General features: G+C 39.6%; 1 protein-coding gene across 1 annotated transcript in view; it reads left to right on the plus strand.

Moving 5' to 3' along the window:
* Window positions 1–1,356: 1,356 nt before the first annotated feature.
* MTPN (myotrophin) overlaps window positions 1,357–17,958 on the plus strand; it is a 30,823-nt gene continuing 14,221 nt past the window's right edge. Inside the window, exon 1 of the mRNA XM_056482580.1 lies at window positions 1,357–1,618. Within this exon, the coding sequence (XP_056338555.1) occupies window positions 1,547–1,618 (72 nt within the window). The 5' untranslated portion in view covers window positions 1,357–1,546. The remainder of the gene's footprint in view (window positions 1,619–17,958) is intronic.

Genomic DNA, 17,958 nt, shown 5'->3' on the forward strand with positions numbered 1-17,958 from the left:
GTATTCGAGTCTCTTTCTCTTTCTTGGATTTTTATGTTGTGTTTGTTCTTTGGGCTTTGTTGAGTTTGGTTTGTTTGTTTGTTTTAATTTAGATAGCCGAATTGATTAGATTATCTTTTATTCTGGACTGTGATTTATACAAGCAGATACATTATAGAATACTAACAATGCGTAACTGACTGCAGCAATGAATTCCAATTTATTTCTTGAAACAGGTTGGGACACTTTACCAGTAATGTAGGACTTCAAAACAGAGCTTAACCAGTAAGCAGAAAGTTGCATTTTAACTCAAAGGGAGTAACTGGGCTAGAAAAGGCAAAGTTCATCGATCTAAAGTCTTCTTACACTTATCATCATAGAATCATAAATTCAGAGAATCATAGAATGGTTTAGGTTGGAAGATTGTTAAAGGTATATCTAGCTCTGAGCCCTGTGCCATGAACAAGGACAACTTACATTAGACCTCATTGCTCCAAACCCCGTTAGGTTTGATCTTAACACTTCCAGGGATGGGACATCTGTTAACTTCCTTGGGCAACCTGTACCACAACCCTCACAGTAAGGAAGTTCTTCCTAATCTGTGTATTTTCATACTATCTGCAGTCATCTGGAGCTGTTCAAGGAAATACTCGGTGCCATGGTCTGGCAGACACGGTGATGCTGGGTCAGACTGGATGACCTCAGAAGTCTTTTCCAAATAATTCTGTGATTCACACTGGCTACAGTCACTGCAGAGCAGCTCCACCTCCAGGGGTGTTTGGGATGCTTGCCAGGGGGAATTAGGAAGAGGAGCTGCCAGTTGGCAGACAAGCCTGAGTCACACAACTGCATGTTCCATATGCAAAACATGTGGCTTCGGAAAACAGATGCAACTGCTGAGTGCCAACATATTAATTAACCATCACATCCTTCCTTTCATGTCTCCCCGCTGCTGCTTTGGAAGTATTACGATAATTATCCAGAGCTCAGAGCCTCGGGGTTTGAAGAACAGCTATTCAGACACCTGGTTCCCTCAGCGGGAACAGACTGTGAGGCCGGATCCCGCGTCCTGGAAGCGTCCGGCTGAGCTCAACACGGCTCGGTCGCGGCGGGCCCAGCCTAGGCCGCGTCCCCATGGCAACCTCGGGGACCGGGCGGGGCCCGGAGGCTGAGGGCGCATGCGCAGTCCTTCTTCCTCGCCTTCCCCTTTGCCCCCGCGGTATCTGCGAGAACGCGGGGACGCTGGCGGCGCGCGCATGCGTTCTCCGCCCCGTGTGCTACCGTCCCGCGCGGGCGTCGAGGCGGAGCCGGAGCCGGACGCGGCAACCGGAAGCGGAAGCGCGGCCGCGCCAGTGCAGTGCCTCGTGCCCTGCCCAGCCCGGCCCGGCCCGGCCCCGCCCCGCCCGCGCGCCTTCCCGCGCTGCAACAAGCCCGGCCCCGCCCCGCCCCGCCCCGCCCGGCAGCCGGGGAGGGGCTCTCGCCTCCTGCGCTGCCGCCCTCGATCCCGGCAGCTGCCGCCGGCCCGTCGCCGCCTCGCCCGCCCGCGTCCCCCCGCCCGGCGGCCGCGATGTCCGACAAGGAGTTCATGTGGGCCCTCAAAAATGGAGACTTGGATGAGGTGAAGGATTACGTGGCCAAGGTAGGAGGAGGAGGCGGCGGCGCGGGCGGAGGAGGATGAAGGAAGGGAGGGAGGGATGTGCGCGCAGCCCCCGGGATGGGGCTGTGGCGGCGGGAGCCACGGCCTGGGAGGGCACGGGCCCTCGCTAAGCTCCGTGCGGAGCTGAGGGCCTCCTCCCCCTCTTCGGGGCCTCTCGGTTCCTCGGCTTCCTCCTTCTTTCCTGCCCCCGGCCGCCCCTCGCGCATGCAGGTGGAGTTATTCCGTGTCACTACGTGAAACTTAATGGATTGACAGCCAAGATCTCGGTCCTGCCTCGCAGATCTGTGGATTTGTGGCCTCGGTTTGGTTATCCTTCCACTTTGTGCCTCAGGGCTCATCCTTAATAGGATGATGCTAAGCTACCGGGTGTGCTGAGGCTTAATTCATTAACCTTCAGGGAAGTGTGCTGATACCTAGTTAGGCGAGCACTGCAGGAACAGCAGACACCTGTGTGATGGCTGAACAGTCCTCAGGTACATGGCGGTATTTGAAAGCTGCATTCCGTCCTCATTTGCTTTCTGTTGTCACTGAGGAAAAGTGCATAAGGGCAACATTCTGCTTCAGTGAATCCTTACTGTTCAGGAATATTGTCTGGGAGCTGTTACATCACAGCAAAGGTGTACATCTAATTTACCTGTAATTATTTTGATCTCCGAACAAGTTAATGATTGTCTTTGGGAGCTTGACACATGCTGGCACATGTGACGATTTAAGTTCTTTCTACTCCAGTTGTCAACTTTCAAACTTGTAGCGCTCCTGGCAGGAAGGAAAGTGTGGAAGTACTTCCATCTGCTTGAGCACAAAGTCCAGCAGCTTAGCCTGAATAGTCTTCTCTGACAGTTCCAGCTAAGCTTCTGGACTTCGCATCAAAGTAGCTGTGCACTCACATGCTCTGCCTATAAAGTCCTAGAGGAAATAACTGGGAATAATGTAATTATCCTACTTCAGCTGTTTGCTAAAGGTTGTGTACCTTTGTCTGTGTAATAAAGTTGGGTAATACATTGGTATATCTAATATCTTCTCAGATTTGGGGACTTGCAGAGTGTGTCAGCAGTGTACGTGGGTTTTTCCTACAGCTTTTAAAGGATTTCCATGCCTAGAAAATTCACTGCATGCTAGTAGTTATTGGATCCTTGTGTATCTTTTGCTGAGGCAGAAGCTTTAAAGCTTTGGCAGTAACTTGTCTTCGTTCAGTTTATATCTACAAGTTCATTGCAGTACTAATTAGAAAGCTTTTTTTATTCTCACTCTTCCTGAGTGGCACTGCAACTCTTGTAGCAAATGGATTTATGTGATCACTTCATCTGCTTCAGTGCTGAGTCAAATACTTGATTCCATCTGCTACTGAAAGGGGCTTGAGCCAGTCTGAATGCTGCTGTAGTAAAGAGGCTGAAGGCTATCATCCAACTGCACTAATGAGGCAGAAATCCTTAAAAGAGAGTTACTCACTGGGGTTAGGTGATCAGTGTAGAAGGAGCCTGCAATCCTTGAGCACTCTTACATTGTATAACTACTTCTAGTGTAGAAGCTGAATAAACTCTGGGTGTTTTCTGTTGGTTTGTAATCTAATCTTATTATACTTTTCTCCCACTTGCAAGTATATGTTGTCTTCAGTTGTTAAACAACTTACAAGAAGTCAAATGTTTTCAATCCTTTTTGTTTCCTTGACAGACTGTGGACTAGTAAACTCTTAGGCTGGTTTCCTGTGGAAACAAAGCTTATATAAGCAAGTTTTGACTTATTCTCATTCTTCCTAGTGGTTTGTAAATTTTTCTGTCTAATTCTTATAAGTTTTACAGAGGTGCAGGTAGGTGGGTTTTGGGAAGGTAAACAAAATAGAGGGGGTGCCATCAGGGAAGAAGTGAGTACAAGAGTGTGTTTGTTTTTTTGTACAACAGGAAATGTATGTTGAGTAGGGGCAAGAGAACTCCATAAACCATCTGAATGTAGGAGAAGCCTCAGCTGGAACTTCACATTCTCTTTTCTGAGATTAATGAAATATGTGAAGGCAAATCATGCTTTGGTAGTTAAGAGTTCTCAGGAAAATATCTGTATGGTCTGACTTTCTTCCTTATCAGTTATATGGCTTCTACTCACTGCTGCTTTCCTGCTCTAAGTATGATTTAATGTTCAAGAATTTTACTTATATAAACTTTGCAGTGGCAGAAATCTCATCTCTCTGTAATGGGGGAGGCAGTCATATATCTTACGGCCTGCATCTTCATAAAATTCTTTCTTGTCTGTTCCTGAAACTTTTGTTTCCCAGTTTCTCGTTTGTTTTGTTTCTTGTTCTAATCTTGTTTCCTCATTATTTGTTTGGAAACAGCACAGCCTTTAACTATAATCTTGCAGTTTTGCCACTGATTACCATATGAAGGGTTTGACCCCTGATTTTGTTTCCTATCTGAATGGCAGTGCTTAAAATGCTAACTAGGTGACCCTGGGTGCTTTAAAAATAGTAATATAAATTATAAATCAGTGTGACTGTAGGAGTTGAACTCTCTTAATCAGACAGGACTTTTCTTCACTTGTGTGTAATAAGGTGTGGAGGTTCTGTCTTTGGAGTTGTTAAGTATGTCTTTTTTTGTTTTGTTTTGTTTTTGTTTGTTTGTTTTGTTTTTTTGGTTTTTTTTGTTTTTTTTTTTTTGTTTTTTTTTTTTTTTTTTTGTTTTTGTTTTGTTTTGTTTTAATCTGAAGTTGGGCTAGTAAATACCAAGAAGAAAGAGAATGTTTCTGCCACTTCAACAGTTCCTGGACAAAGAAAGGATACAGAAGCAAGGGTCTCCATTTGAATTACATATTTTTCTACATAGGGATCTTGCAGCCTCCTGAAGGTACTTCCTTCAGGAAAAAAACTTTTCACAGGAAGCGATACTGCTTTGTTGCTTAGCAGAAGAGATCTCAGTGTTGCCAGTCTGCATTTGAAAGATACTGGTGATTTCTATTTGATGAAAATATGAAATATTATTTTTAAAGTTTGAATAATCTTGTAAGACTTCTTTCTGTTTTTGTAAGAGACATCATATCAGCATGTTCATTTCTCAACTTGTGACAGTGTCAACTTTTTCTTTATGGTAAATACAAATTTATCCTGGAATACTGTATCTAGTGTGTTATGCCAGCAGTTAAGTACAGTGTCAGCTATTTTTATGATGACTAGATTAAAAACTAGTTTTTACTGTTTGCTTTCTTTGACATCTTCCTTTTTAAAACTACCAGCCTGTGTTGGCTTCAGAGATGCCTGCAGGAGTCTAAGGGATTGAAGGAATTCTCTTCCCACATACATCCACTCAAATTTTTAAAATTCCTCAAGAAAGCCGAAACTTCCATGGGAACAGCTGAATCAGATATGCATTTTAATGGTTGAGGAGGACCCACGCAGCTGAAAGAAATTTACCTCACTCAAGGTACAGAGTGGATTAGAAAGTACTAGTTAGAAGAAGAGCAAGTTATATTAAGCCTATAAAATTTCTTAAACTGAATGGTGTTTGCTCTTTTTCCTTTTCTTTAGCCTTTTTCCCCAGTGGAATTAGATAAACTGTGCAGTTGCTCTATCAGCATGTGCACGTAGCATTTCGCAGTAGATTTCTGAGGTGAAGTACAGTTTCTTTTATTCACTAGGCATAAAGTTTTTGGCAAGATAAACTTAGATTTGTAGGAGAGGCTTCAATAAGTGTTTGTTCTGAATTAGTTTCATCTCCCATAGCTTAACTGAGAATTCCCCACTTTCATGAGCTGCTTTAATCCCTTACATCCTTAGGTTTCCTAAACCTACCTCTACTTCTAGTTAAGTTTGATAAATCAACTGACCTAATACCGTAAGAAGATAGGACAGGCAACGAAACTGGAAGCACCAGATTGTTACTGCTCAGAGGACTGGGAGGTTGAAGTGATGGTATGCTGGGAAATGGATGTTTGTAGGAAGTGGCCTGGTAGGCATTTCTGGTGCAGAGTCTTTTTTTTCAATGCTGAAACAAAACCAAATTCTTGGAGGACCTCCAGTAACTCATCTAGACAACAGTGACCGCCTGTGTATGCTTGACAAGGCTGTGATGCTGCAGTCTTGCAGTCTTGAGAAATTAATAAAACTTGAATACTGCTAAACTAACTACAAAGGCTAAAATTAAAGAAACTGTTTAGAAGTACCTTTTTGAAATAGAAGCACCAGTCAGGGGTGTAGTTAAGTGTAGTGAAAAAGAGAAGCGATTTAAATACATCTGCAAGAAGAAGGATTAACATGATAATAAATACTAATAAATGGCTTTTAATTCTTGGAAGTAATCTCTACTCTTTTCATTGTCCATTCCAATGACTTCTACACCTTCAGTTACAAACTAAATGAAAATGAGTACTGAAATGGCTGCTATATATGAGTAGATAAAGATTTGCAGATAAAGCGTATCATGGGTATGTTGAAATTCCCCTGTGTCATCATGCTGAATGCTGAAGTGCACATTATTATTATGGTTACACTGATACCTGAATTACCTCTGGTCAGGTAACAGTTTTCCTGTTCTTGAGTGACAGCCTGAAAGCCTGTCTGGATTGCAGTACAGGGTAGCTATATCTCACTAGTTTGTCCAGGAACATAGCTCTGACCTGGGATCTGCTGGACTGAACTTATTCCCTGTGGGGCCTCTTGGATATCTCTGTATTGTAACTCCCCAGTGTTATGCCAGCACTTTGACTGTGTGGATTTATCTGCAGATTGTGGGAGTTCTGTTATTTTCCACTTGACTACTGTTGAGTCTGCTGAAGTGTGATTGCTAAAGATAATTTTGTTTTATTGCGTAGTTCTAATTAAACTTGGTGTTCAATTTACATTTTGCAAATTTGAACATGATGACCTAAATCCTTCCTTTTATGGAACAAGAGAATTATTTGCTACTGTAACCTGCCTTTAGCAGGTTCCATATTCATAATGGACTTACTCTTAACCAAAATGTTAGGAATATATTAGAAAAACTTTCAGAAAAACACAGCACAACTGCCACTTCTTAGTAGTGTGTCCAATAAAATGAATGAGGTTGTTGAAAACCACCTCTTCAGGATGTCTCATTAATTTCCCCAGTCTGATCCAAGAGAGTCTTGGGACATGTGGCAAAGAATTATTCACAGATATAAATAGTTTATATGGGAGCAGCATGGAGTAACAAACTTGTCTACAAACCTGGCATTGCAGTGGAATTTTTGACTCACTGATTGAATTAACATCCCAGGATTCTAAAATATCTCCTTTTTTTGTGAAGGTACAGATAGAACTGATTCTTCAGCCATTTCAATTTGAAATGTTAATAGAGTTCATTCCAGCTGTGATAATTTGAATGATCATGAATCTGGAACTGCTAAATGTAATATTTTCTTTGAGGTGGTGGTGTCAGACTATAGTAATTTTGTTCATTGAGTTTGCTCTGGTGCTCTAAAAATCTTGGTGGCTTTAACTTATTGCCTAAGTGATTCATCATAGTTGACCTTTCTATGCTTAAAATCCCAAGTCAGGTACTTCCTTACTTGATTCTGTCTGGGCTGTTCTTACTGTGCTGACTTGTCCTGTGCCTAATGGATGTTTGCTGCAAAAAGTAGAATTATTAAGACCAGATTGTAATAAAACATTGGATTTTTTTTTTTTTTGCATGATATGCTAGTGTATTCCATCCTTGAAATTAAAAGCAAATTTTATCTCTGAAATATATCCTGTTTTTTCCAAGTTTGTGGTATACAGCATATGCATTTCTAAGTATGACAGTCAAAGCTGGGAATATGTTATGAATAACAAGCAGAGAAATCAGTGGTGTGAGGAAAATATTTACTTCTACTACTGCTCTTCTTCTTTCTGCCCTCCCTTATTCTAACCACAGTTTTCTCTCTTGTATCAATCAGTTTTATCTTTGAGCCAGGCTTGAAAAACAAGGATTTATTAGTTAGTAAACTTGGATTTCAACAAGAGGACTTACAGGAGATGAGCTAAGCTCTCTGAAACTCCAAGAGAACATTTCTACAGTATTATGGATCTCTATTCATTTGGAATAATATGTGGAAAGTTGTGTTAGATGTGAAGATCATGCAGTGAATGTTGACGTGGGTACCATGGCATTGGTGACTCATGTAGGCCACATAAGTAAAAAATATTGAATGAGTGAACCTTGCAGCAGTGTCAAAATGCATAAATAAGGATTCCTTTGGGTAGTTCTCAACAGACCAAACAACTTCTGTGCCTTTTCTGAAGGACCCTAGGCTTAGCTGGTAACGTATCAGGACCTGAAGGTCAAATATTCTGCTTAAATTCAAGGACAACATTGTGAATTCAGGGTTCTCATTTCCAATAATTTTTATGTCTGATCAAATGGCAGAAGAGAAAATTTAGGAAAGATGCAGAGAACCAGAGGCTGTATATGATTGTATTGCTGAAGTAATGGGGATACAATTTTATGTGAGCCATCAGTTGAGTTTAGCGTGTTTTTAATGGCTTTATGTTTATGCTTGTTTGAACTTCTGAATATGTGTCCACACAAAAGTGTGAGCAAAGTTACTTCTTTCTACCTAATTTGCCTGTTTCTCAAGTTGAAGGTTTGTGTTAAATTATTCCTAATTTTCCTTCTCCTTTGTGTCAAAGTGTTGAATGTTGAATTTCCCAGTACAATTCTGTGGAAAGAAGCAATTCTCATTTCCATAGACAGATCTGTTGCTAGAACAAAAGCAAGAGCTTGAATTGATAAGTGCTAATAACTGACCAGTTGGTTATACAACAGTTGTTTTTCTTACAAGTTGCGGTTTCAGCAGTTTTGAACAATTAGATGTTTTTCTGCTTTAGCTCATTATGAGGAGGGGTAGGTACAGCAGATACAGTAGGTATCAGCACAGCTCATATTAAAGTGAGTTTAAAACGTTTATTGGATGCTGGGTATGAAATTGACTTCTTTTTAAAGTATACTGGTGTTAAAGCCTGTGTCAATTGGGACCAGTGATGGCAAATTCTACAATTACAGCCCACACATAGGGAGGGAAACAATACTTTCATTTAAATGGTTAAGGAACTGCTATCTGTAGGGTTGCATTTTGACTTGGAAAGCAGTCAGTACTAATAAGTCCTATTGAATGCCAAGGGCATTGAGTTTCTTCAAAGAAAGAATTTTTGTGTCTCTTGCTGAACCAAAAATTAGAATGTGGTCTGCAGATTTGTCTTTGCTTACAGACATTTCTGCCTTCCTCAGTGGTTACAGGCCAGAAGGGAAATGGTGAAATCCTTTTACTTAGCTTTCAGCTATGCTTTGGAAATCAAAGAGAGTAATTGCAGACCGTGGCTAATAAGCTGAGCAGACCAAAACATCACTAGATAGGTGTTCTGGAGACTGCCCTGTCACACTTTCAGCCGAAGTTCAGAGAATGTTCTGAGTCAGCTCATACAATAAAATTGTGTGCTCAAAGTTTCTGATGAGCTGAGATCAACTCTTGTTAATTATTATTGATTGATTGATACTTTCATTTCCCAAACACCGGTCATTTATGAACTTGCTTTTTAACACGCTTGTGACCTATAAATTAGTGATTAGCTTCAAGCTGGAAAGATGAGCTCTTAGGCCATTTGAGACAATAGATAGAGAGCTGTCCATAGAACAGTTACCATCAGCATCTCTCATTTAAACTGATTTGTTAATGACACTATGAAAGCAAATACCATAGGCAATAAATGTTTTAAAAGTATTTTTCTGTTTGTTCAAAAATACTTCTACCGCTTGATTCAGGTAATGCAACTGAAAGTAGAAGATATCAAGTCAAATAAAAGAGGTTAGGAGAGTTGCTGTGAGGTGAGATCTGCATCTCTGTATATGCCCTGTATTAGGAAAAACCAAACAAACCCACAAAAAAACTCATCTAATCCTTTGTACTCAAGTGAGGCGTTTGTAAGAATCTTTATTTCTTGGATTGTTGACTTCTCAATAACTTCAGTAATGCTGTTAACTATTTCTTGGCTGAAGTCATGGATATTTAGCATGGTTTAAAAAACTTGAATCTGGCTTGTGATAAAAACACTGTTATTTAAATTTTTCTTGGGCATAATGACGGTAAATATAATTACTTTCAAAATAGGGTTCTCTAATTAGAGTATAACATGAAATAGAGTCTTTAGTTCCATTTCTGTGACAAGTGAGTAGACTGTATTTATTAAAGCATTTCAGCAGTAATTCCTGGAAATCTGGAGAAAACGGCTTAACTTTTGTAGGTGGGTTATTTCAAACTTAAAAGTGCAATACCAATATTTATAAGTTTTAATGAAAGTATTACAGTGAAGATGAATATTTCAAGTGTGTATAATTGGTCTAGGGAGCCATTCTGTAGTTGTTAATTCTATGTTTTTAAATATATACTGCTTAGAAAGTGTGTTTATTTTAAGGACATAGAAATAGCTTTTCTGATTGAGTTTTTTTGCTTCCATGTTTTGTTTTTTGCATAATTCCAATCACAAACTGCTTCATCATGTCAACAAAACTCTGCGCTAAGGCGCAAAACTTCTAGAACTCATTAATGGTGCTTTTGACTTTTCATATCTTTTTATACATTGCTGAATTAAGATAATGTAAATTCAATGTCCACTGGAAAATAATGCTTGTTAATCTTATAGGAAAACCTGTTTAGAGGCTAAGCTTCACTACTTTGGTTTTGATAGAACACTTGGTTTTGCCTTGGAGATATCTTTTGTTTTCTGTAGAAGTAATTCCTGCTTATGGTGCTTATTAAGCCCCAGTTAAAGCGCTTTAATTCAGGGGGTTTTTAACCACAGCAATAGTCTTTGGGAGACACACTCATTCATCTTCCTGTTTATTCTCTCATACCTTCCTGGTACAATACAACTTGAGCTTTGAGAATTCACATTTATTATTGTTGCGGGGCTTTTTTAATTATTGTGTCTTTAGATCATGCAGAGAATTCAAAATATCAAGCTGGCATCTATTGAAACTGAAACCCAGTAGGTGTCACCATGTGTTTGCCTCAAAGGAAAACATCCACTTCCTGTTCGTTCCTTGGACAAACATGTATACTGAGTAGTTTAATACAGAACTTGATGTGGGCTTCTTCCAGAAACTGAAAATGTTTTAATTGGGATTTAATAAATCAATGCAGACTATGTGGTAATGGCTGGGATCCTTTGCTCAGCTGTGTAACATTTGGAGCAATTTCTGACCTGTTAAGCTTGAGAAAAAAAAAAAAATCTTGCAGGAACAGGTGTTGTTTTGTAGATTTTTCTGTCTTCATCATGTCATCTGTTGTCCGTTTGCTCAGGTCTAGTACTGAATTATTGAGGCAGAATTACTGCTCTGATTCCTGGTTTATGTATGGTTGATGGCTCCTGTTTAATAATCATCTGGCAACCATATGAGCTGGAATATCTTGTGCTTAGTGTACCCTTAGAGTAGGCATCTTCCAAATCACGTAATCCAAAATGCAATGGGGAAAACACGGAATCTGGCCAATCACTATTGGAATAAAAAATCAACCCTTTCAGGCCAGTTCAGTGTTGCCTATGAAAATGGACACTGCATTGTGTTCAGTAGATGCAGTGCTTAACACATCTTTTTAGAGTGAACATTAGGTTTATGTCAACTTAAGGTATAAAGTCATTAGATTGGTTTGCAGTTCTTTAGAATTAATGGTTAAAGGCTTTTATTGATGTTTGTGCACCTTGTATCAGGGCTGACAGGTGAGTCCTTCTACTATAACTAAAGCATTTTAACTTTAATTCCAAATTCTAACAATCTTTCTAAGCAGAGACAGTTTGGAAAGTGTCTGATCGTTGGCTGTTTCAGTTCATGATCCAGAATATTTCGTTCACTAACGTTCATCACTTAGAGGTAATCTGAACAGAGAATAATGATCCCTTTGTCTGCAACAGCTTATTCTGTCAGAGCTACTTGCTGCCATTACTCTGAGCTGTTGCCTAATTAAGAAAACAAACTCATAAATGGAAATTTTGAATCAAATTATAAATGGAAATTTTTAGGAGCTAAGAGAAGCTGCACAACTGGGCCCTTCATTCCTATTTTATCCCTTGGTAGTGCAAGTAGCATGATTTCTCACTCAAGTCTTGCACAGATTAAGGATTTTGGGGAGCAGAGAACAACTGTTTTCAATAGCATGTGTTTGGCATATCTTTGAAGCTGGAATTGTAGCACGAGTTTCTAGAAGCTGTAGCTAGGAAACGGTTCATTACTGTTCTACAGAACAACTCATGTATCAGGTTTGTTTGTCTCACAAAATGCTGATACAACTGAAGCGCAGATGGCTCAGTGGTTCCGTTTATTTAGCAGTTGTTTCTGGAATTGTATTTGTTTGACTGAGGCAAAGGACTTCAGATTGCATTTGATTATGGTGGATAAGCTAGATACTTGTTTGCCACCAACAAAACCTGAAAAGTATGCTTGTTAAGCACCTTTTTGTTGGCTTAAGCCAGAAGAAGTGTAGCAGTGCTTTAAAAGCTTTGCAGAGTACTTTGGATACCATATCAAGACAGGCAAAATTCATCTTCAGGTTCATAATTAATTTTCTTAAATTTTACAGACCAAGTATTGGTGTTATTATTAGCAAATAAGGCTTCTTCTAAGGTAGAAAATTGCAAAGTAGATACCCATTTTTTACATGGACATCTACATCTGTCTGTTCCGATTGTAGAACTTGCTTCAAAATGCCAGCTGGAGGGACACACGCTATTCTCAGAACAGAAACCCCTGTTTGATAAGCTGTTGAGGGTCTTCTAGGGGGAATGTTGTGCTGAAATTCTTTGAGTAGCCTTTTTTTCATATTTTTAAAAATGGAAGCTCAGTTGGATGTTGCAGGCTAAACTAATAGCAAGTACTAGAAGGGAATCCAGAAAAATAATGAAAATTTGATATCCATGTCTGCAGCCTCTTTCACAGGGATTTAACTTTCTGTATTCAAGTTCCCTTCTCAACATCTGTTAATTTGGATTTGGTTTTTGATCACTATCTCTACAGGATTTATTGTGGATGTTTTTGCTATTTCTGTTTGTTTCAGTAAGATGTGATAAGGGGGAGGTGTAAAATCAACTTGTCCCATATATTTCTTAAAGCGTACAGGGTAGAAAGAAGACATCTGGGAGAAAATTCCTTTTTGGTTCAACTTATAAAATTTAGAGGACAGGGAATAAAACACCCAGAAGAATTGAAAAGATGTTAATAAATACCTGTGTGGATAAGCAAAGAAATAATTGGTAGGAAGGCTTAGCTAGTCACTCTTAGCTGTTACACAAACAAACTTCTAGGTTTTCTGAAATTCTCCAAGTGAAAAGTGGTTGTCCTGCACAATAAATGTAGGTCATTTGCTTCAGTTCAGTTGTCTGCAGACAACTGTAGTCCACTCAGGCTGCAGTTGGGAAACTCCTGCAATGGTCAGAATATGCTGAATGACTGAGCAGCAATAGCAGTTGTCTCTGTGCAGGCTGCATGAGGCTGGGTTACAGTGATTTTTTTGGGTGGACTGAAAGTAAGTAATTTTTGAAAATATAGGTGGTTTACATGAAACTTTGGATCTGGCACAAAACTTTTGCAGTTGCCATTGAAAACTGCCTACTTGCAGTTACAATGAGTTTATTTCCTTGGCTCTGGCAGGATCTTATTGCAAGTTTTTTACTGAAGAAATTTGCTTCAAAATCATGAATAATTCACAGCTTACAACATTAATCTTTTTACTTCCCTTTCTGCTCTTTGGGCTTAACCCTGACTTTGAGTTACTATTATTTTACCAGGTTCCACTCTTTCTCTTGGTTTGAATATTAGTGACCATTAGTGAAACATGGTCATTTTTCTTGTGAATTAGAAGATAGAGACAAGAAAGCTTGAGACTCAGTAAACTTGCTGAGCAGAAATGATAAAATAGTGTTGCTGCTTCTTAGGCCTCCTGCATTGTTTCAGTAGGTTTTTCAATAAAACGGAGTGGAAATGTGAAATTTACCTTTTCCATCTACTCCGCCCAGTTCTTAGGTCTGCAGTCCCTGAGGTGTCATATGTCAACAGTTTTTTTCCATTTATAGGAGAAAAAATGTACAGAAGTTTAAGTGATACATTGCACTGACTTACTTTGAGCTGGTCATTTGAATTGTTCTTGCTCTGAATTAAAACAGATAGGAATGTGAAAACAGCACTTTGGACTAGTGTTACAATGAAATACGCAAAAGCTTACATAAATTATTTCCTTAGCTAAAATACTGGACTGATGGCTCCGTTACCTTCAGATTTGTATTAAGGCAGATGAGATGATATGTCTGCTGTATCAGTGTAAAGCTGTGTCAGTTCCTGTCATAGACGCAAAATTTAACCTCTCTACCCAGCAAAAACTGCTTCAGGCTGGTGCTCATTTCAGTTACCATAACAAAGTATTTAAAGGATATTTTATAATCAGCTTGGAAGAAGAATTGAATTTATTATCTCTGTTAGTCAGAGGGTTTTAGAGTAATGTTAATTTTACACTTGAAAACAAGAAATATTATTTTAGAAACAATGTGAAATGGATTTGGTAATTCATACCTAATGTCTATTCCTATTGGTAATCTCCAAGGACCTGTGAAAATGCTAGCATGGATTTTGGTTGGCTAAATCAGTTTGTCTTGGCAAGAATGAAAACTGCTTGTCCTGGTTTAGGACAAATTAGGGGGAAATCTCCAAAAGGGGCCCCCCCCCCAGAGAACAAATCCCCACAACTCCTCCCCCTCACCACCGGGTTCGGGAAGAATTTCCTCAGAGGAAAAGTGGAAAAAACCTGTTTATTTAGCAAACACACAAAGAAAAAAACACTCCCCAACACAAGGAAAAACAGCCACAGATGACAAAAGAAACTCTTTCACCAGTCTGAGAGGATGAGTTTCTGATGCTGGGGAGGGCAGGATGTGTAATGCTTCTCACGAAAATGCAGATTCCGGGTGCTGCTTGATGTTCCCAGGTCCTGGTCTGGAACAGGTTTGGGTGGTATTCCTAGCTAAACTAACTATATATGTTTTTTATATATATATATATATATATAATAACTATATAACTAATAAGGGAAGAAAAACAAAAGCGAAGCAAAACAAGGCAAAGCGAAGCAGTGGCGCAGCGGCAGAAGCAGCTGGCGAAAGGGCCCTCCGCAGCGGCAGCAGCTACAGCGAGCGGCCGATGGGGGGGACTGCCAGCTAACTAGACAAAACAAGCCTTAATTCCAGGCATGAACAGCACACACGATTGGGGATACAAAGCGTTGTAACGTCACCCCAGGACACTACTTCATCAAAGCCAGTGCTGCTTTTTATACTCTGAGACTCTTCTGTGGGGTGGGGGCAAAAGTTGAACATAGCACTACTCAAAAGTCTGGATGGAATGCTGTGGGATTTGTGGAAGAAGAATTCAGAGGAGGGAAGCTATTTAAGTTCTGTTTCTACAACGAAGGATCAGATTGCCCTTGTTTTGTGCTATTTCATGGAATCATACAATGGTTTGGGGTGGAAAGAACTTAAAACATCATTTAGTTCCAACCTCCCTGCTGTGGACAGAGACACCTTCCACTATTCCAGTTTTCTCAGAGCTCCATCCTCCCTGGCCCTGAAAACTTACAGGGATGTGGCATCCACAGCCTCTCTGGGCAACCTGTTCTAATGCCTCACCACCCTCTCGGTAAAACATTTCTTCCCAATATCTCATCTATATATTTCCCAGAGCTGAACACAGCACTCCAGATGAGTGAAGAGGGGTAGAATTGACCTGCTGACCCCATGGCTTTAGGTCTAGTCCATGGCACATTTGGCTCTCAGGGCTGCAAGTGCCCTTTGCCAAGACATGTCAAAGCTTCTCATCCACCCAACATCCCCAAGTCCTCCCCAGGGCAGCTCTCGATCCATTCTCTGCCCAGACTGCAACTATACTTAGCTGTACTTGTATTGTTTGAATACAAATGACATGCCACTGCAGCCTCTCTGAAGGGAAGAAGCTCAAGATCCTTCAGAGACCTTTCTTTAGAACCTGGAACTCTGTTACATGAGAGCAGGAAAAATGCTAAGTGTTTTCTCAATGCCGCAGCTTGTATCCCTGGTCACATATTTTGAAGAATCTGTAATACTTAGAGTTAATGAGAAGGGGGAAGCAAAATGGTCCACTGGAAGGAATCTACAAACATTGTACAAATATGCAGAGATGGAGGAGGTGTCAGAGCTGAAGTTCAGTTGTAGTTAGGAATCTGGAAGGTGTAGGAAGATCTGTGCCAACTGCTTAATGGAGCAAAGGACATACTGAAATAATTATAAAAGCTTTTTAACCTCTATTTTTATTGGTAGGTGAAGGATACGAGTTGATTCTGTTAGAAATTTTTTTGGAGGGGGGTGTTTGTTAGTTTTTTGGGTTTTTTTTTCTTTTAGGAAGATAAAAGGAAGATTTTATAATTATCTTTCTGTACAAAGGCAAGGATATAGTGAAGTTTGCTTAGTTGTGCACAGTGAAAGTATAAGAGACAACAGTTCCAGTTGAAATGCAAGAAATTCTGATTAGGTATAAGAAAAAAAACACTTCACTGTGAGGATGATCAAATCCTGGGAAGAGTTTATGCCTGGAGAACGTTCGTAATCCTCAGTCATTGGTGTTCTAAGGAACTCAGCTGAGCAGCCTGATCTGATTGGACCTACTTTGAGCAAATGTTAGACTGTATAACCTCCAGAGTTCCCTTTCAGCCTGAAATAGTATGTAATGGCATGAGTCACTAGACTGACAAGCTTGTAGAATTAAACTCTCCTTATATTTTTAGATTATTAGTCCGATTTCAAGAAGTATGGTATTTGAGTTTTCCCTCATTGCCACCAGTATTTATGACCCATGGATGGCTGCATAAAAAAACATCAGCTTATTTTTACTGTTTCAGTAAGGACTGAAGTTTGTGCTTGGCTTACAATATTTTTTAAGCGCACAGTTTTTAGAAATTGTAGAATGATTGACCTTGAGTGTAGAAAATGGGTGGTTTTTTTCAGTTATTTCTGCTGTATTGTTTTTAGAGATTCTCAGTTAAGGTGTTACATTTTCAGTGCTATAAAGGTAACTTTTGGTTAGATGAGCCCCAGAGCTGACACGTGGCAACAGTAAACACTTGAAAACTCTATGAATGTACAACTGAAACAAACACACGCTCAGCAGTGAAGTATTTTGGTTTAAGTACCTAAAATATGACCATTTTGAGAGTCTAAGTGGAATGGCAAAAGTAACTAATGTATTTTTGTCTTCAGAGTACTTACCTGGTGTTTGTGGATTTTTGAGGCGTGGGGGAGTGGGCTTGTAGGGGTTTTTTTAAGTATTTCCAGTGTTGAATGAATCTGGAGAAAGTTAGTTATAGTGGAGAACGATTGAAAGGCTGTGAACAGAAAATTCTGAAAAAATGAAACAGTGTTTGGGGAAGATGAGGACATAATCAGTTCATCCATGCCCCCGACATACCCACTGTGAAAGTGCAAGATTGTTTTCTTAACTGTTTGAGTATATGGCTAATAATTTTTTCTACAGGTGTGATTTATCCAAGCTTCCTCTTCCTTCAGAAGACTAAGGAATATATTGTTCTTATGTGATCTCAGTTTATATATATTCTACTTCAAACATAGAACTTAATATTTCAGGCACTTAGTTTGATTTAAAAACTAAAACTTAGTTACATTGGCGGGAAAGATTTCATTCCGTGGATACCAATACAATTTCTCTTATAGTAAAACATGTCTTAACAATCTCTTTGAATTTTTAAAAACAAATAATATAACCAGCATAAACAAAGCATATGGGGAAAATAGTAAGTATGAAGTTTTTGGAAGTTGCATTTTCAATATGCAGCAAAATAGTAAAAATAGCTTATCCATGGGACTTAAACTTTTCTTTATAGAAAGAGGATTTTTTACTTTTTCTTTCCCACTGAGACAGCAATGATTAAGTTGTTGCTATGTGTAAAATGACAGAGTTATCTAATACAGTGTAAGGGTGACCATCCCTTGTATGCAAAGAGATGGAAGTAATGCAACAGACAGTACAGTGACTTGTTTTCTTTTCTGCAGTAATGAAGACAGGAATTACACAGTAGCTCCTGCAAAATGCTTCCCTGCACTCTAAGGACATCTGCATGGAATTTGATTTCCTTCATTACAACTGAAATGAAAGGAATACATGAAAGTGGGAGATGAAGTTATTTTTTCATGACAGGACAAGTACCGATGGGGATATGGAGTTGCTTCTAAATCTGAAAGAGCATTTTAATGCCACAAGTATTACAGGCACTGCTCTACTAATACAGTTAACCTACACAGTAGGATTTAATGAAGC

Source organism: Oenanthe melanoleuca, chromosome 1A (assembly GCF_029582105.1).
Source record: "Oenanthe melanoleuca isolate GR-GAL-2019-014 chromosome 1A, OMel1.0, whole genome shotgun sequence".
Classification (NCBI taxonomy): Eukaryota; Metazoa; Chordata; class Aves; order Passeriformes; family Muscicapidae; genus Oenanthe; species Oenanthe melanoleuca.